Source organism: Plecotus auritus (genome assembly GCF_963455305.1).
Source record: "Plecotus auritus genome assembly, chromosome: 3".
In the NCBI taxonomy this organism is placed as follows: Eukaryota; Metazoa; Chordata; class Mammalia; order Chiroptera; family Vespertilionidae; genus Plecotus; species Plecotus auritus.
In genome coordinates this window covers 126343673-126364389 of record NC_137772.1, presented here as the reverse complement: position 1 = coordinate 126364389, position 20717 = coordinate 126343673, and the positions used below count along the sequence as shown (strand labels likewise).

Below are 20717 nucleotides of genomic sequence, written 5' to 3'. Positions count from 1 at the left end.
CTTGGACTTATTATAGCCTCTCTGCCCTTTCCTCATCTCCATCCCAATTCAATCCTAGAAACAAAACATCCTCTGGAGGGCAACCCTTCCAATGCCACATGTAAAAGATAAGTTTCCAACTCACACCCCCTTAAGTTTCCCCTGACCATTTCTTAAATAACTTGGTTTGGGGACAATGCTTCCATCAGGTCAACTCCAGATTAGCAGTGACCTTACAGAAAAATGACACTATAAAACTTCAGATTAAATTCTAATCCAGGGAGTCCCCAACTTGGATGATAAGAGTTCCATGGGAGCTTCTGAAGCCAGATTTCTTATCTCCAGTTAATCAAAATCTTGGGGGATGGATCTCAGGAATCTGAACATTTGTAAAATTCCCCCTTGATTCTGTCAATCATTCAGATTTGGGAATGATTCAGCAAATTAGTATAATGGGACTATTTGTCTTGATCTTTAAAAAGTTTTGCTTCTTGCCCTAACCGGTTTGGCTCAGTGGATTGAGCGTCGGCCTGCGGACTGAAGGGTCCCAGGTTCGATTCCGGTCAAGGGCATGTACCTTGGTTGCGGGCACATCCCCAGTAGGGAGTGTGCAGGAGGCAGCTGATCGATGTTTCTCTCTCATTGATGTTTCTAACTCTCTATCCCTCTCCCTTCCTCTCTGTAAAAAATCAATAAAATATATATTTAAAAAAAAAAAAAAAAAGTTTTGCTTCTTTGAAAATAATCAGGCAGTATAAAGTTTTGTTACTCAGTTTAATTATAGGGCAAATCATTGACAACAGTGAGGAAAAGGAACCAATTATTAAGGTAAGTGCTATCTGATGCAGAAGAGAACTCATTTCCTCAGGAATCAGGGGTTCATAATAACTGCTTGAGTGAGAATTCCTGAGAGTAATATAGAGTCTTTCCTTAGGGAAACAAGGGTGGAGAGGGTGGGACAAGCATTTGGAAGCAAGGTTAGAAATTGTATTACCAAACAATATCTTGAGTTAATATTCTATATACTTAGGGGGGGGGGGGTTGTCCCTCAGCCCAGCCTGAACCCTCTCCAATCTGGGATCCCTCTCACAATCCAGAACTGCTGGTTCCCAACTGCTCGACAGCCTGCCTGCCTAATTGCCCCTAACCATTTATGCCTGCCAGCCTGATCACCCCCTAACCACTCCCCTGCCAGCCTGATTGACGCCTAACTGCTCCCCTGCTGGCCTGATTGCCCCTAACTGCCCTCCCATGCTGGCCTGGTCACCCCTAACTGCCCTCCCCTGCTGGCCTGGTCACCCCTAACTGCTTTCCCCTGCAGGCCTGGTCCCCCACAACTGCCCTCTCCTACAGGCCTAGTCACCCCCAACTACCTTCCCCTGCAGGCCTGGTCACCCCCAACTGCCCTCCCCTGCTGGCCTGGTCACCCCCAACTTCCCTCCCTTGCCAGCCTGGTCACCCCTAACTGCCCTCCCCTGATGGTCTGGTTGCCCGTAACTGCCCTCCCCTGCTAGCCTGGTCCCCCGCAACTGCCCTCCCCTACTGGCCCGGTCATCCCTAACTGCCCTCCCTTGCCAGCCTGGTCGTCTCTAACTGCCCTCCCCTGCAGGCCTTGTCCCTCCCAACTGCCCTCCCCTGCAGGCCTGGTTGCCCCTAACTGCCCTCCCTGCCAGCCCGGTCACCTCTAACTGCCCTCCCCTGCTGGTCTGGTCATCCCTAACTGCTTTCCCCTGCAGGCCTGGTCACCCCAACTACCCTCTCCTGCAGGCCTGGTCACCCCCAACTGCCCTCCCCTGCTGGCCTGGTCACCCCCAACTTCCCTCCCTTGCCAGCCTGGTCACCCCTAACTGCCCTCCCCTGATGGTCTGGTTGCCCGTAACTGCCCTCCCCTGCTAGCCTGGTCCCCCGCAACTGCCCTCCCCTGCTGGCCCGGTCATCCCTAACTGCCCTCCCTTGCCAGCCTGGTCGTCTCTAACTGCCCTCCCCTGCAGGCCTTGTCCCTCCCAACTGCCCTCCCCTGCAGGCCTGGTTGCCCCTAACTGCCCTCCCCTGCCAGCCCGGTCACCTCTAACTGCCCTCCCCTGCTGGTCTGGTCATCCCTAACTGCTTTCCCCTGCAGGCCTGGTCACCCCAACTACCCTCTCCTGCAGGCCTGGTCACCCCCAACTGCCCTCCCCTGCAGGCCTAGTTGCTCCCAACTGCCCTCCTCTGCGGGTCTGATCGCCTCCAACTGCCCTCCTCTGCCAACCCGGTCACCCCTAACTGTCCTTCCCTGCAGGCCTGATCACCCACAACTGCCCTCTCCTGCCAGCCATCTTGTGGCGGCCATCTTGTGTCCACATGGGGGCAGCCATCTTTGACCACATGGGAGTGGCCATCTTTGTGTGTTGGAGTGACGGTCAATTTGCATATTACTTCTTTATTTTATAGGATTTCTAGTCCCTTCGACTGTTTCTGATTTCCAACTTCTCTATTTGGGTCTAGCAATCTGTCTGTATCTATGTGGCTTGTCAATGACACCTTTCTACCCCACATTTCTCCACCTACTCAGTATTCTGTTTAAGTGTACAGTTGTTGCCTTTAACTCCTCTTAGGTGACAAATCCCTCCAGGGCAAAAACTATGCCTTCAACCTTCTTAATAATGACTTAAAGGGAGCATATAAGTTTTGGTTCTTTTTAAAAATCTTTTTATAGTCTCAAACACTTCCAAAATGTTGAAAAAGAAGGAACACTTCCTATCTCATTCTCTGAGGCCAACAGAACCCTGATACCAAAGCCAAAGACGCTACAAGAAAACTACAAATCAGGATCCCTTATATTCATGGAAAAATCAACAAATTACTAACAAGCCAAACTTAGCAGCATAGTAAAAGGATTATACCAAACAGGATTTATTCCCAGAATGCAAGGATGTTTCAACATTATGAAAAGCGGTAACTGTAACATACCACACTAATAAAATGAAGCAAAAAACTACACACAATCAATGATAAGAGAAAGCACCTGACAAAAATTCAACACCCTTTCTTGTTAAAAACACTCATATTAAAATAGAGAAAAACTCCAACATAAAAAACTCACAGCTTAATGGTGGAAAATTGAAAGCTTTCCTCTCAGATCAGAAACCAGGCATGGATATCTGATTTCACCACTTTTATTATTAATACTAGAGGCCCGGTGAACGAAATTCGTGCACTCGGGGGGGCGGGGCCCTCAGCTCAGCCTGTGCCTTCTCACAGTCCGGGAGCCCCGCAATCGATCGCCCCAAAGAGGTAGGCCCTGCCCACCTGGCCAGGGCTCTGTGATAGATCACCCCTGCAGAGGGAGGCCCCACCCACCCGCTGCAGCACCCCCGCTGGGTAGCCTGGGCCTCCCTCTTTGGGGTGATCGTGGTGCCCCCCGATTGATCTTCCCACCAGCCTGTGGCCTAGGCCTCCCTCTGTGGGGTGATCATGGGGCAAAGACTGGCCCCCGACCAATCGCATTACACCTGCCTCGGCTGGCCTGGCACCAGTGAGTGTCATAGCATGGTCATCCAGGCGGTTGTTCCGCTGTTCGGCCATTCAGTCGATTTGCACATTACACTTTTATTATTATAGATTAGAAGTTCTAGCCACGGCAATGAGGCAAGAAAAATAATAAAAGTCATCCAAATTTGGAAAAGATGAAGTAAAATTATCTATTTGCAAATGACATGACCTTGTATGTAGAAAACCCTAGAGTCCACCAAAAACTGTTAGAATAAACAAATTCACCAAAGTTGCAGAATATAAAATAAATGCACAAAAATCAGTTATGCCTCTATACACTAACAACAAATAATCCAACAAAGAAAATTAAAAAACAATCCTACTGCATCACAAAGAATAAAACACTTGGGAATGAACTTAATGAAGATGGTGAAACACTTATATACCAAAAACTAATGCTGCTGAAAAAAATTAAACATGACAGAAATAAATGAACAGATATCCCGTGTTTATGGATTAGAAGAATTAATATTGTTAAAATAACAATACTACCCAAAGTCACCTACAGATTCCACAAAATCCCTATCAAAATTCCAACAGTAATTTTTGCATCAACTAAAAAACCTATCCTAAAATTTATATAAAATCTCAAAGGACTGGGAATAGCCAAAATAATCTTGAAATAGAACCGCAAAGCTAGAGACCTCACATTTCCTGATTTCATAACTTACTACAAAGGCACAGTAATAAAAAGTGTGGGCCAGCCAGAGTGGCTCAGTTGGTTTAGTATAGTCCTGTGCATTGAAAGGTTGCAGGTCCAATTCCCTGGAGAAGGCAACCAATCGAAGTTTCTCTCTCACATTGATGTCCTGCCCCTCTACTCCCCAGCTCTAAGCAGGTCCTCAGGTGAGGATACACACACACACACACACACACACACACACACACACACACACACACACACACCCATAGTGTGATGCTGGCATAAGGACAGACATATTAACCAGTGGAATAGAATAGAGCCCAAAAATAAACCCTCACATATATGGCCAATTGACTTTTTACAAGAATGCCAAGAATATTCAACATAATAAGAACAGGCTTACAAGTGGTAATGTATCTGAAACGGGGTTAATTTTTTTAATTTTAATTTTATTTTATAAAATATATTTTTATTGATTTCAGAGAGGAAGGAAGAAGGAGAGATAGAAACATCAATGATGAGAAAGAATCATTGATCGGCTGCCTCCTGCATGCCCCCCATTGGGGATTGAGCCTGCAACCCAGGCATGTGCCCTTGACCGGAATTGAACCTAGGACCCTTCAGTCCACAGGTCGATGTTCTATACACCGAGCCAAACCGGCTAGGGCTGAAACGGGATTAATATTAAGGATGTACACACAACACCTACAGCTCAATTTAAAGAAATGGACAAAGGACTTAAGAGACATTTCTCCAAAGAAGACATACAAATGGCCAATAAGCACATGAAAAGATGCTTGACATCACTAATCATCAAGGAAATGCAAATTAAAACCATGAGACATGGCCTCACACCATTTAGGATGGCCACTACCAACCCCACCCCCCACCGTCACCCCCCATCCACAAAACAAAACAGCAGCAAAAGCAGAAAACAATAAATGTTGGCAGGGATATGCAGGAACTGGAACCCTGCTGCACTGATGGGAATGTAAAATGGTGTAGCTTTTGTAAAAAACAGTATGGCAGTTACTGAAAAAAAATTAAACAGGGTTACATATCATCCAGCAATTCCTAGTATATACCCAAAAGAACTGAAATTGGGGACTCAGATACTTGTACAACAATGTTCCTAACAGCATTACTCACAATAGCCAAAAGATAGATACAACCCAAATTTCCATGAAGAGATGAATAGATAAACAAAGTGTGGTGTATACGTACAATGGAATACTATTGTCTTAAAAAGTAAAAAAGTTCTGACATAAATATGCTTTGAAAATATGCTAAGTGAAATAAGCCGAACACAAAAGAACAAATATTGTATGATTCTATTTATATGAGGTACCTAGAGCAGTTAAATTCATAAAGACAGAAAGTAGAAAAGGGTTAACTAGAAGATGGGGAGAGAGGAGCATTAATGTTTAATGGGTACACAGTTTCTCTTTGGAAAGATAAAAAATTCTGGAAATAGTGGTGATGGTTGCACATTGTGAATGTGCTTAGTGTCACTTAGTGGTACACTTAAAATGGTTAGAATGGTAAACTTCATGTTATGTGTATTTCCCACAATAAATAAAATCGTTTGATAATGCCAGCCATGGTTAAGAACTTGGCAGTGAGGTCATACTTATCTGAAACCTGGATCTGCTACTTTCCAGCTGAGTGACTTTGAGAAAAATACTTAACCTCTGAAGAGCTTTATCCTTTTGTAAAATGAGGATGTCACCACTTCATAGAGGTTGCTGTCAAGATTAACATTAAAACAAGTAAAATGCCGAGCACAGGGCCTATCGCCCTATCAACTTAACAATGACGGTTCGTTACTTTAACAGCTCTGGAGATTAAAAAAAGAGGTAGTAGATTATCATAAAAAAAATTAAGTGAAAATAAGTGGAAAAGCTTTAAAATACATGCACAGGTACCAGGTAACAAGGGAACTTTAAAAAAGGGAGGGGCAGCCTGGGCTTTTCAACAATTCATGAAAACTTGAATATAGAGAACTACATTTACTCAAAGTTGAAGGGTGTGATATAAATGCTGAGAAAAGAAAATGCAATCTTAGGTCCCCAGTGACAGTCTAGTACACCTATTATTGTGTTTATTCTCAGAACACTTTTTCAGACATATGGATAAATAAAAGTGCTTCTAGAGGAGGGTTTCCAAGAATAATGAAGGATGGATTACATATAATGTAGACATAAACAACTATTCAAGTTACTCAACAATGGAACAGGCTTCAAGTACTAAAGCACAGATTTTACAGGAGCAATTACTACACTGGAAGGGAAGGGGAGTGCTAGGAACAGTGACTTTGAAGGTACTTTGCTCTAAGATTCTATGATTCTAAATTTAAATGTTTAAACTTGGGCTTTTTGGAAAGATAATGCTACTCCATAAAGAAAAATGCAATATGGAATGAAATTCTCTTTGGATAACTGAAGTAGTAACTTTTGAGCAAAAGCAGTAAGACAATTTCCAAAGTGTGTACTTCTAATTTGCAAATACACTTTAGGCAAAAAGGAAAAAAAAAAAACACACTTAAAACCCACAAGCACAAATAAAACAACTTTAATAGATATTATTTTGTATTTATATAGTGCCTTCTTCAAGAACCTTAGATGCTTTACAGACATTTTATCTAATTAATCCCCACAACAACCCTGTGAGGTAGGTATTACTCCCATTTTACAAGATAGGGAGACTGAAGCACAGAGAGGTTAAGTGACTTGCCCAAGGTCACACAGTTAAATTCACTGAAGAGCCAGAACCTGAGCGCCTTAGCCTCCTAGCTCCCAGTTAAATACCTCATAAGAGAATCTTTAATGAAAAGTATCTTTAAAGAAAGTATCAAGAGTAGTATGCTATGAAAATGAGATTTTTCTACTGCCATCAAGGAAAGAAAAAACCCTATACTGATGGTTAGAGACAACAAGATCCATATATTACACATTTCCTTTTCCTTCTGGAAGTCGCATGGCTCCTGTCTTAAGTAATCTTCTAAAGGTAAAGTTGCCAAGACAGAAGCCATATGACTTCGAAGTGAGACTTAATTTAGAATATTTACTTTTAGTTATGATAATTTATAGAAATTTTATTCCAATATACAAAATATGGAACAGCCATTCCCAACAATCATGTACACAGACAGCAATCAGCCACCATTTACAACTGAAGCCTGCCCTTCATTTCAACCACAGTCAACCAACAGACAACCTCACAATGCTGTCTATATAGGTCACTTTTCTTACTGTATCTGCATTTCCCCCGCAACCCTAACCCTATATGTTTTTAAAGTATGTTGAGTTTCTGATAAGCTTGCAAACATTCTACTTAGATGCAGCTGCACTAAGAGTAAAAAGTAAATTGAGAACCATCAGCCCACAGTCCCTCCCCTGACAAATCATACCAGTACTATTAAATGCAGTATAGATGTGAACAGTGTATAACTACCATGGAACTCAACAAGAATGCTATCATTTGCTTTAATATGAAATTTAACCTTAGCTTTTACTGTTTTTTAAAATGCACAATGTGAAAACAAACAAAATATTTCAACGCTGTACCTTTATGCAAATGACTTCATCTATCTTTCTTACACATGCCATGGCCTGACTCACATAAAAACTGACTCAGCTTCACTTTACTCACCTTCTCTGTGCTGAAAACCACAGAAACACCGCTTTAAAATCCAAGACAATTTGGTTTAAGCCCTCAAAATAAAAAATGTATCCAGTTCCACTGCTATGGCCTTCCCCACATTCTCGGTTGTGATTCTCTGTGCAATGCTGGTAAATCAGCCAGGCTATGTTATTTGTACAGAACAATTCCAACCAAGATAAGGCTTCAGAAACTATACCTTAAAAAGTAATTTATCAAAATACCTCATAATTTTCTCCCAGCACATCTGTTAAACAACCCAATTAACTAAGTGACCCTGTTAAAGATATGTTCATGGAATGAATAGGTGAAGTCATTTCCTGAGCTAAAAGATACAGATAATAAATGTTAATAATAGCAGCAGACAAAAGGATTCTTTTTTGTTTTTCGTATTCAACAGTATTAATAAAATAAGTTTAGAAAATTACAGCAATTAAAAAAATTACTGCCTGAAAAGACTCTGATAAATAATATCCAAGGCTTGATTGCTATTATTTTGAATATATATTCAAATACTTTCCACAAGTGACATTTGGCCACTGTCAGAGAACTTACTGATGCATGAAAAAGTGTCAATTGCAAAAATTTACACATTTTAATTACATACATTACTTCTTAAAACTCCTAAGAGAAGGGAGTCTTAACAAAGTTAATTTCCAAACAGTCTCCAAGTCAGATTTGTAAAGGTGGATGGAGAAAAGGACATGTTTGTGTATTCCTGGTCTACTTCATTAAAAGTTAATTTTCAAAGGTTTTTTCTGCTAGCTAGCTACTGGGGTTATGATGAATGATTCCTTCTTTCCAAGGCAAAGAATGACTCTGGAAAATAATATAACTGCTATGACATGAATCTTCCAGACATGACCTCAATTGGAAACATTAGAGTATTTAAGAATTCTAAAGACTAGTATACCACCACTGCACCAGAATGTCTTTTATCATCCCAACAACTATAGGGAATTTTTTATAGTTTCTTATTTTGCTGAAATTAAAGCTGAATAAAATAACTGACTTATAAGCTAAAACAAAAGACAAATATTTAGCAGAGATATCAGTTCCTCCTGAAAAAGAATATTTACCTCATCTCATTGCAATTTTTCTTACGGTATCTTACTGATTTAAATAGAGTTTAAAATTCACCTTAAAAATAGAAACAAGCAAAATGACTGACAAAAGCTAATAAAAATTAAAAATATGCTCAAATTTACTGACAGAATCATGGGCACTTCATACAATACTTAGACTCTAGCAGTTTTAAGTAAAATAAATAAGGAAAAAATTATAATTACAAAGCCAGTCTTTCCCCTTGGGGAAACAAAAAGCCCCTTTTGACCAATTGTTCCCTACATATACATATACTGTATATTATTAAAAGCTTCTTTAGAGAAGCAAAACATATTTGTCTTCCTGACACTGGATTCTAAAACCTGTTAGTTTTTTATATCAGGAAGGCAACTGCAAGTGTTGGGCCCAAAAGTATTTCTGGTTTACGATTGAAAAAACCATCAAATATCCTTTCTGTACTCATTCAACACAGGCAAATTTATACACTGTGTTCTCTATTATCTCCTTAAATTATCAACATAACCTGGCACAGATTCTATTCTTTCTACTGCACCCCAAAGGAGTTAAAATCATTACTGATGCAATTAATAAAGAGAACGTGTGTGTATCAATTACCGGAAGGCTGATTTACAGGAGGAGCTGCTATCTCTGATATCACTTCCTTGTTGAATGGAACTGCACAGACAGCATGATACCTGAGCAAATAAATCAACTACCATAATAGGAAGAGCTTGTTAATCCATAGTCTTTGCTTTATTGTGTGCAAAGTGTGCCACTGCCCCCTGAGCTTCCTGCATTTCTCTTTTTTTTGAAAAATTAGTGCTTGATCCTTTCCATAATAACCAGAGAAGAAATGAGGCAGAAGTCTCTTCATCGCGGTTCCCCTCAGTCTCGAGACTGATAGAAAAGGATGTAACCAGACTCAGAGTTCTTTGAGATATCTGATGTCAACCCGTAGAATTCTTCAATAGCTTGTGCATCTATTTTCTGTGAGGCAAAATGTAAACATTAGTACTTAAACAAGCTCCTTGGACTGCTTTAATCTAGTAAAACCTTCAACATTTCTTTGAAATATACCTTTCATTTTCTCATTTGTAAAATAGCTCTGCACAACCAGAATAGCTTAAATTTAAAAGACTGATAATATCAAGTGTTGGTGAAAATATGGAGCAACTACAACTCTCATACACAGCTGGGGGAAATATAAATTTATACAGATACACTGGAAAAATGTTTAGCATCATCTAAAGCTGAACATTCAATTACCCTTTAATCCATCAATTCTATTTGTAGATATGGGCCTAAACTATATGAAACCACTAATAATTGTTGCTTAAGATTTGTGCACTTTGCTATAAGTATATTATAGCTTAATACAGTTCTTTTTTAAAAGATCTGTTTTTATTGATTTTAGAGAGAGAGGGAGAAAGATAAAAACATCAATGATGAGAATGAGCGACTGACTGCCTCCTGCACACTCTCTGAAACCCAGGCATGTACCCTAACCAGGAATCAAACCATGACCTCCTTGTTTATGGGTCGATGCTCAACCACTGATCAACACCAGCCAGCAAGATACATTTCTCCTTTAAATAAAAGGTTTTTAAAACTAGTTCTGTCATTGAAAGCTATCCCTTGTCATATTCTAAACACCATAATGGTTAACTGACAATTCAAGCATTGGGACTGGATGTTAGGGAGTACAAAGTAGAAATTAGATTACAATCTCAAGACCTAGATATTTGTCTAATACTCAACCTGTCATATATGATGAGAAGCTGGGAGGAAAAAGTGAAGAGTAAAACACATATACACTTTGAAGAAAAATAAAAAATTAAGAAATTACTTACTTCTACAATATCGTCATCAAACAACAACCAAAAGTCATGACTCTTAACTATTGCGATGTAATGGCCTCTATTAGGACCACTGAAACAAGAGAAAGAAAAATTAACTTACAAAATGTTTATTATTATTACTCTTCTATCCTTGAATTTCATGTTCTATAGAGTAGAAAACCCCAAACAGGAAAAAAAATACTCCTTACTTATCAATCCCTCCACCAAATCAAGCTATATCGATGTGAACTGGCATTCAATTTTAAAATCAAATTATTAGTACTCTACTTTGAGAGGTATTCTATTTATATAAAGCTATGTTATTAAAATTCTTTATTGTCTTTGTAAGAGTTGTAATTATTTCTAAAAATATTTTTCAAATTTGCTTCTATGAAAGATTTAAATAAAATTTTCTAGCATTTTTAGTGGAAGGGGATATGGGGGGGGGGTCACTAATATGTACAAATGACTATGCTATTTCTGTGGGGATTAGAGACAGCAACAATGTCCTGCCCTGAAGACATTGCCAGTCCACTACATGCTGAGTTAAACTACAAAACAATGCATGTAGAATTATTTCTAAGTCTTACTCCCATGGCAACAGTTTTTCTCTAGAGGAAAGATCCCATTCATGATGCTTGAAAAGGCAAAAAAAAAAAAAAGAAAAAAATATATATATCAAATTCATGGTTCTGAAATCAAGTTCAAACTTCATAAACTTCTTTAAACACAAATGACATTTGCCCAATCATCCGTATCATTAGTGCTATCTTTAAGTTATAATTATTACTAGATGCCCAGAGCACAAAATTTGTGCATGGGGAGGGGGGGTGTCCCCTCAGCCCAGCCTGTACCCTCTCCAATCCGGGACCCCTCGGGGAATGTCTGACTGCTGGTTTAGGCCCGATCCCGGGGATTGGGCCTAAACCAGCAGTCGGGCATCCCTCTCACAATCTGGGACTGCTGGCTCCTAACTACTCACCTGCCTGCCTGCCTGATCACCCCTAACTGCCCCCCCCCGCCAGCCTGATCACCCCTAACCGCCTCTGCCTGCCAACCTGATCGCCCCTAACTGCTCCCCATGCCGGCTTGGTTGCCCCCAATGGCCCCCTCACCAACCTGGTTGCCCCTAACTGCCCCCCCTGCTGGCCTGGTCATCCCTTACTGCCCCCCCTCTCCGCCCCGCCAGCCTGGTCACCCCCAACTACCCCCATCTGCTGGCCTGGCTGCTTCTAACTGCCCCTCCCCCCGCCAGCCTGGTCGCCCCTCACTGCCCCCTCCGCCGGCCTGGTTACCCCCAATTGCCCCCCCTCTGCCGACCTGGTCACCCCTAACTACTCACCCCCCCCACCGGCCTGGTCGCCCCTTACTGGCCCCCCCAACTGCCTCCCTGCCTGCCTGGTCGCCCCTAACTGCCCCCCCCCCACCACCATCCTGGTCACCCTCAACTGCCTCCCCTGCCAGCCTGGTCGCCCCACACAGCCTGCTGTTCAGTTGTTTGGTCGTCCCTCACTAACCCCCCTGACAGCCTGGTTGCTCCATGCAGCCCGCTGTTCAGTTGTTTGGTCGTCCCTCACTAACCCCCCTGACAGCCTGGTCACCCCACACAGCCTGCTGTTAGGTTGTTTGGTCATCCCTCACTAACCTCCCTGCTGGTCTTGTTGCCCCACACAGCCTGCTGTTTGGTCGTCTGTCCGGTTGTTTCGGACATGACGGCCCTTGGCTTTTTATAATATATATTAGGATAATTGCCTTTGTGTCTCAATTTAAACAAACCTAGAGTATAGAAATCTAGATATATGTAAAAATAAAGGAGATTATTTCTTTTAAAAGAAATTTCTTTGCTTTAAAAAGGATATGCTGAAGATTACAATCTCCCAGTTTAAATATAACTCATTATAAAAATGTATAATTTTTTATTAAATTATAAATCTATAATTGATATTATAGAGTTTGAAATAATTTTCAACACAAATTATTCTTTATGATGAATACTATTTTAAAAAAGCAGCAAGCGCCGAAACCGGTTTGGCTCAGTGGATAGAGCGTCAGCCTGCGGACTGAAAGGTCCCAGGTTCAATTCCGGTCAAGGGCATGTACCTTGGTTGCGGGCACATCCCCAGTGGGGGGTGTGCAGGAGGCAGCTGATTGATGTTTCATGTTTCTAACTCTTTATCCCTCTCCCTTCCTCTCTGTAAAAAAAATCAATAAAATATATTTAAAAAAAAAAAAAAAAGCAGCAAGCTCAGGCATTAGAATAAGTGACCTACTACATTTCCCATGTGTTGGATCCTTAGTCCTATAGATGAAATGATTATCTTAGGTGACAAAATGGCACAAACAAGAGGACTTTTTCACTGCAAAGGAAAACACATCTAAATGGGAGTTTTATAAAAATGCTTTTAATGCTAAAATAAGTCTAATTTCTCCATTTCTATAGGATTCATCTAAACAGTCATTTTAGAGTGAGAAGTAAGAAATGGGGGGTAAAAACATTTCAAGGGTGTGAAAATTAAAAAAAAAAAATCACAGAAAGGTTGAGCAACAAGAGCCTGAGAGGGAAAGAGTAGGTGGGCTGAGGACAGGTAGGTATCAGACTGAAATGGTTAGACACCTTTATCCTTTGACTAAGAGCTAGTTTGAAGAACAGTAGGCAAAAGTTAATTACAGAAACTAATAAGATGAAGGACTGAGGGTAAGAAATTGATACCTAAGGAAGTGGTTAATCAGAGATTTACATTCAGAACATAAAACATGTTCAGTTCAATATGCACAGATGCCTAATATGTACAAATGACTATGCTATTTCTGTGGGGATTAGAGATAGCAACAATGTCCTGCCCTGAAGACATTGCCAGTTCACTAGGAAACTATTCCAGAGGTATATACAGAAGAGGATATAAAAGCAGAGCCATGGGACAGTGAAATAAGACCTCATCCAGTGAGAGAGGAAGGGAAAGAGCTGAGGAATCAAGAAAGGTTAGTTACACAGAGGAGTTGGGGTTTGAGATGGGCTTAAAGTATCAGCAAATATTTGTTGGAAACCTATGATATGCCAGGCATTGGGGATAGAGAGCGAGCAAACTGGAATGGCACAGACATGCTGAAAATGAGATCCCCCAATAGTCAAAGGCTGCAGACAAAGGCAAACCCTTTATATTGATATGAAATGTATCTATAGATAAGTATCATAAGTAAAAAATAAAAATGAAAAAACTTAAAATATGTTTAGTGTTTTGTTTAATGAATGAATTATTTCCCGTTTTTAAAAGTGCATATTCTTGCCCTAGCCCAGTGGTCGGCAAACCACTCTGTTGACCAATGAGTTTGCCGACCACTGCCCTAGCTAGTTGCTCAGTGGTTAGAGTGTTGGCCCGTGGACTGTAGGGTCGTGCATTCAATTCCTGGTCAAGGGCATGTGCCTCAGTTGCAAGCTCCATCCCAGGCTGGGTTGGGCATGAGTGGGAGGCAACCAATCAATGTGTCTCTCTCATATCGATGTTTCTCTCCCCCCGCCCCCCCCCCCGCTCTCTCTTAAGAAAAAAAATCAGTGGAAAAAATATCCTCTAGTGAGGATTACATAAATAGATAGATAGATAGATAGTGCCCATTCTCATAAGGAAAAACAGATGTATAAGTGGATTACTACAATACACTATAAGGTAGTAAGTCATGACCAGCAACGCACAGCTAGTAGTTCCAGAACACAGAGGCACAGCACCAAATGGAGACTGAGGCTGTAGAGAAGACCACTGAGGAAGATACACAGAGGGTTAACAGGCAGAGCAGGGGACAGGAAGAAGGTATGAGGGGACCACAGTGAAAGAAAAGGAAGAATATGAGACTAGTGTGGGGAGGGATGTGAAATAGCTTCTGTGAAGAACTCAAGCAGGAATAAGCTCCACTGCAGTCAGCTGGCCCATGAGGAGTCAATGAGCATCCCTCAACTTTCTGCAGCATTCTGACAGCTAAGGTTGGAGACATGAATAGGCAGCAGGAGAATGTCACAGTGTTTGCAACAGTATGTTTTAACTAGAGGCCCAGTGCATGAAATTCGTGCACTGGTAGGGTCCCTAGCAGCTGCTGGCCAGGTACATCCTCCCTTCCTCCAGCCGGCCCTGCCCCCTGGTTGAACTACCAGACAAATTCCCGGTTGAGGGGACAATTGGCATACTACGCTTTTATTATACAGGATAACTGACTGGTGGTGAGGCTGGGAGGAGAAGCAGATGTGGCCAAGGAAAGGGTTAAAAAGAAAGATCAAGAGACAAGAGGCTGTTAGGGAAAAAGGATGGATTAAATTTTAAAAGATGACAGTGAGGGGAGGGAGCTCAGGGCTGTGATAAGGAATCTCAGAGTTCAAGATCTTGCCAGTAGAGCAATTCCAAAGGATGGAGCAGAATTTAAATGGGGTAAAACTGTCACTGAATATGAAAAGACTATCAAATGGTACAGTTATAGTGTGAAAAGCTAATATTATTATTGTTGTTGGTGTTGTTAAAACAGTAGCAGCAGCTAAGTGATTTACATTTCCTTTTTAATCCTGATAATGCAGTAAAACAGTCGATATTACTTACCTTTTACAGAAGAGAAAATGGACATTCAGGAAGTTCTTTATGGTCACAATGACCAGAAATGGCAAAAGAACTGAAACCAAGGTTTCTTTGCCTCTAAAGCCTCTGGACTGAATAACTACAGATTTTTTATTTCTTATTGCTTTCCTCCATTCAGATGTTATCACTCTTAGTTTAGAAATGGAATGCTCCAAAAATGGAAAGATAGCAAAGTACACAATACATGAAGACAGGCTAATGAAGGCAATGGAAGTTCAAGACTGTTATGACAGTTGACTTCCAGTTGTCATTACATATTCTGAGCAGAGAGCGGGGAGGGGACAGCTAAAGCTGGGGAGGTGGGGGCTTTCTTAGTTGGATAAAACATACTATTAGTATAACTTTCCCCAAACCTGGGAGAAAAAGATGAGTGCCTTATTTTATAATTATTACAGTAAAATTCTCAATAGTCAATGAAGACTGTATGTTTAAAGTATAAATTCTAATTACATAATGCTCTTATAGTTTAAAATTTTTTTGATCTATTTTATAAATTAAGATACAAAGTGAGAAATCACACTAAATTGGCTAATGGGAAGTAAACACACAGAGGTAAAAAGCAGAAAACTTATCTTTGCAGATTATTTCCAAAGCCATTATAAATGGTTTTCATGACCATTAACACAATAAACATATCCAATGAATCTAAGAAATAATTTATTTTGCAAATCTATTTAGGCACCATCATTTAAAAATAAATAAATGGAAAAGAAACTCGGCCTTAATGTTTTTAGAGTAATATTTAAATAATAAGAAAAAAATTCAAATCCAGAGAGGAAACAGTGGGGGAAATAAAGAGGGTAAAGGTAATCAAATTTATGGAGACAGAAGGAGACAAGACTTTGGGTGGTGAGCACACAACAAAGCATACAGATAATGTACTATAGAGTATTTATAAATATTTTCATTTATAAAAGTTTTAAGGAGGAAATGATAAAATGTATTTGGATGAGAATCTCTGAAAGGTCTACCCTGGAATCCCTCAAGAATACCCTGAATGCTCACTGTTCACCGACCCCTCCTCCCACTGCCAGGCCCCACAACTGCAATTACCTTCCACAGTGAACCACAACAGCAACAAGGTCATACATTCTGTCAGGATTGGTTGCGTCACCCGAAGTATTAAAGAGACGAAGTTCTAAAGGAAAAACTACCCGGTAAGAAAGTTTGGTGTATCGATGAAGTTGATCCATATATTTAAATCTCTTCAGGTGTAGAGCTAGAATCATGGGCAGCTTTTTAACTTTCATCCTATTAAAATAAACATGAAAACAAAATTTCATAAAAGATGTACACTATATCCTTAAAAGAATGAGCAAATTTTATGATTCCATTAACAAATGGTTAACTGTCAGTTTTAATAGCCCAGCACTGCCCACTTTGCATATTTCTAGCAGTTATTTTTATATTGAGAAAGCAATATTCTGAACATCTTAAAACAACTCCATCCCACCCTACTCATGATCACCAAACCACATAAATTGACTGAACACTCAACATGGCTTCAAAGCACATGGAATGACTATGGTCTTTGTTAAGAAATCTATTTCTGAAATATGATAAGGCTAAATGCACATGGTGTCTACGACTAGTGGAGGGAAAACCAATTTTTTAAAGCCATCAATTCTTTTGGATGTGAGTGGAGACTGAAATCATTGGTTTAATCAAATCTATATAATTAATAACAGATCGAGAGTTTCCAGTCAAGATGGTGGAGTAGGTAAATGCAGTAATCACATCCTCCCACAACCATGTCAAAATTACAACTAAACTATAGAACAACTATTATTCAGAACCACCTGAAACTTGTTGGTTGAACAGAAGTCCTACAACTAAGGATATAAAGAAGCCACATCAAGACTGGTAAAAGGGCTGGAAACACAAACAGGCTGGTCCTACACACTATGTATGGTAACTAAAATTGGGAGGGATATCTCAGCTACAGAGGTCCCCTCTGAAGAGTGAGAGGTCCCCGGCTTCCCAACAGGCCTCCTAGCCTGGCCTTCCAGTGCCAGGAAGCGAAGTCCCCATAACTTTGGCTGTAAAAACCAGCAGGGATTGTGGCTGAGTGAGACAGAGGAATCCCAGACAGTTCCTCTTAAAGGGACTGCTCACAGACTTACTCAATCTGAGCTCCAGCACTGGGGCAGCAGCTTGAAAGGCACCAGGGATATATGGGGAGGAACTGAATTGTTTGGCATCAAAGCAAGAGCTGGGGGGTAGAGTCAGCTTTCTCCCAGACTGAAATGCTGGCAAAGGCCATTGTTCCTTTTCTGTGCTGACAGATGGGCTCCACATCTGAGACTCCATCAACCTGGCTCATACTATTCGCCCTACCCTGGTGATTCCCTGAGACCCCACACAACTTGCAGACCCACCCAAGACTTCCATTCTACTTTCCATATGAATGGCCTGTCTTGGCTCATGCTTCTGACTTTCCTAAAACCTCTCAAATAAGCAGCACCTGGCTGCCACGTACCTATACCTCTCGCTAAATGCCCCCAGGTCCGACACTAGTGGCAACCAGCCCTGGTTCCCAATTTGGCCTCTCTTGAGCACCTCCAAGCCCAGTACAAGTAGCAGTCATCTGCAGATTGCTTTGTAGCTCATGCTGGGTGGCCCCAGGCAGAACAAAAGTGGTAGTTGACCTTGGTCTGCAGCTCCAGGAAGCCCCAGAATTAATGCACCCAGTGGACAACTTCAGATCACATCAAAGCAAACCCCAAGAATCTTCACAAGCGCACTCAAGATGAGAACTCAGTGGGCACCAGGGCCCTGCTGTAGTAAGTCTTGCTCCATGAAGTGGTCCCTACACAGTGGTCATAGGCAGTCCTTGTAACTGATCAGCCTGGGGGGGTAAGTCCCTCCCACTGAAGCGCCTAAAGCAATTAAGGCTCAACTACAATAGGAAGCTGTACACAGAGCGCACATGGTGGTGGTGGTGGGGCACACCTGGAGTGCCCAGGTCAGGTAAACTGAGAGGCTGTGCCACTGGACCCTAAAGGATACCTACATTAGGCCACTCTACCAAGCACAGGAGATAGCAGCTCTACCTAATACATAAAAACAAACACAGGGAGGCTGCCAAAATGAAGAGATAAAGAAATATGTCCCAAATGAAAGAACAGAACAAAACCCCAGAAAAAGAACTAAACAAAATAGAGTCAAGTAATCTACTAGATGCAGAATTTAAAGCACAGGTTATAAAAATGCTCAATGAAGTTAGTGAGAACTTCAACGCATAAAAAAGAACATGGAAACCATAAAAAACCACCAGTTAGAATGAAGGATACACTAACAGAAATGAAGAATAATTTGGAGGGAACCAACAGTAGAGTTGATGAAGCTGAGAATCAAATCAGTAATTTGGAAAATAAGAAAGCAAAAACCACCCAATCAGAACAGCAAAAATAATCCAAAAAAAAAAAAAAAAATGAGGACAGTGTAAGGAGCATGAAGAGTACCATCTTTTGCCGAAACCGGTTTGGCTCAGTGGATAGAGCGTCGGCCTGTGGACTGAGGGGTCCCGGGTTCGATTCCGGTCAAGGGCATGTACCTTGGTTGCGGGCATATCCCCAGTGGGGGGTGTGCAGAAGGCAGCTGATCGATGTCTCTCTCTCATCGATGTTTCTAGCTCTCTATCCCTCTCCCTTCCTCTCTATAAAATACCAATAAAATATATTAAAAAAAAAAAAGAGTACCATCTTTTGCATCATGGGGGTGCCATGAGGAAGAATGACAGAGCAAGGAATTGAAAACCTTTTTGAAAACATAAAGATAAGACAGTCCCAAATAAGATGAACCCAAGAGGCCCACACCAAGACACATCATAATTAAAATGCCAAGGGTTAAAGATAAAGAGAGAATCTTAAAAGCAGCAAGAAAAAAGTAGTTAGTTACCTACAAGGGAGCTCCCATAAGACCATCAGTTGATTTCTCAACGGAAACTTTGCAGGCCAGATCGAGTTGGTAAGAAATATTCAAAGTGACAAAAAGCAAGGAATTATAACCAAAATTAGTTTTCCTAGCAAAGCTATCATTTAGAATCAAAGGATATATAAAGAGCTTCCCAAACAAGAAAAAGCTAAAGGAGATCGTTACCACCAAACCAGTATTACATGACATGTTATAGGGTCTTCTTTAAAAAGAAGGAAAAAATAAAAATATGAATAATAAAATGGCAATAAACATATCTATCAACAATTGAATCTAAAAAACAAAATAAATGAACAAACAGAACAGAAACAGACTCATAGATACAAAGAACCATTTGGCCATTGCCAGATGGGAGGGGACTGAGGGAATAGGTGAAAAAGGTGAAGGGATTAAGAACTATAAATTGGTAGTTACAGAATAGCCATGTAAATAGGAGATGTAAAGTACAGCATAGGTAATATAGTCAATAATATTCTAATTACTATGTATGGTACCGGATGGGTACAAGATTTATTGGGATGATCATTTATTGTTACAGTCTAATCACTTGGTTGTACAACTAAAACTAATATGATATTGTATGTCAACTGTAATTGAAAAATAAAAAATGATTTAAAAAATAGTAACAGGTATTGAACAGGAGACAATGAGAAGAGCATTAAAGACCATTCTATTAAAGGTGTTTGGGAGAGAGAAGAAATCACTCCATATTAAGAATAAGACTACATGTATCCGAGAAAGAAAATAATCAGAAAATTCTAGAAAATGTTTTTAATTCTGAAACATAGGTTATCCTTCACATTCTAAATAATATTTTTATCATGTCCTGGGTTACCTTTGAAATCCTACTTGACCTAACAACAGTCCACCCTTTCAAAGGCTCATCTCAAAAGTTACACTCACTGGCACAAATAAGTGCTCTCTTCAATCTTCCACCAACATTTTACAGATTCACTTTATGTATGTACTAGAGGCCCAGTGCATGAATTCTATATGGGTGGGGTCCTTTGGCCTGGTCAGCGATCGGGTCCAATCGGGCCGACCAGCCGACAGGAGGGACCGCGGGAGGTTGGCCAGCCACAGGAGGTTGGCTGTGGGAGCGCACTGACCATCAGGGGGCAGCTCCTGCGTTGTCTGCCCTCTAGTGGTCAGTGCACGTCATAGCGACCGGTCGTTGGGTCAACGGTAGTAACTGTCACTTAGGTTTTTATATATATAATAGTTTATTACACTATAAAGTATTTAGATGATTATGGGTCTTTCTCCTGGTGTCTGACCTGTTGGCAGGTTGAAACGATTTCTTTCATTTTAATTCTCCTCTATTTAGCAATATGTCTGGCACATGACAGATACTTGACAAACGTTGCAGAACTGAATTCTATATAAGTGCAATAAAGCAAAACATCTCGTCCCAACATCTTGCCTCACTTTTAATGATTAAAAATGAAATTT

General features: G+C 40.8%; 1 protein-coding gene across 2 annotated transcripts in view; it reads right to left on the bottom strand.

Moving 5' to 3' along the window:
• Positions 1–6708: 6708 nt before the first annotated feature.
• USP12 (ubiquitin specific peptidase 12) overlaps positions 6709–20717 on the bottom strand; it is a 156131-nt gene continuing 142122 nt past the window's right edge. For both annotated transcript variants that reach the window (XM_080662502.1, XM_080662503.1), the window contains 3 exons: positions 16383–16580; positions 10729–10807; positions 6709–9865 (listed from right to left, as the gene is read on the bottom strand). In XM_080662502.1, the coding sequence (XP_080518628.1) occupies positions 9764–9865; positions 10729–10807; positions 16383–16580 (379 nt within the window). In that variant the 3' untranslated portion in view covers positions 6709–9763. The remainder of the gene's footprint in view (positions 9866–10728; positions 10808–16382; positions 16581–20717) is intronic.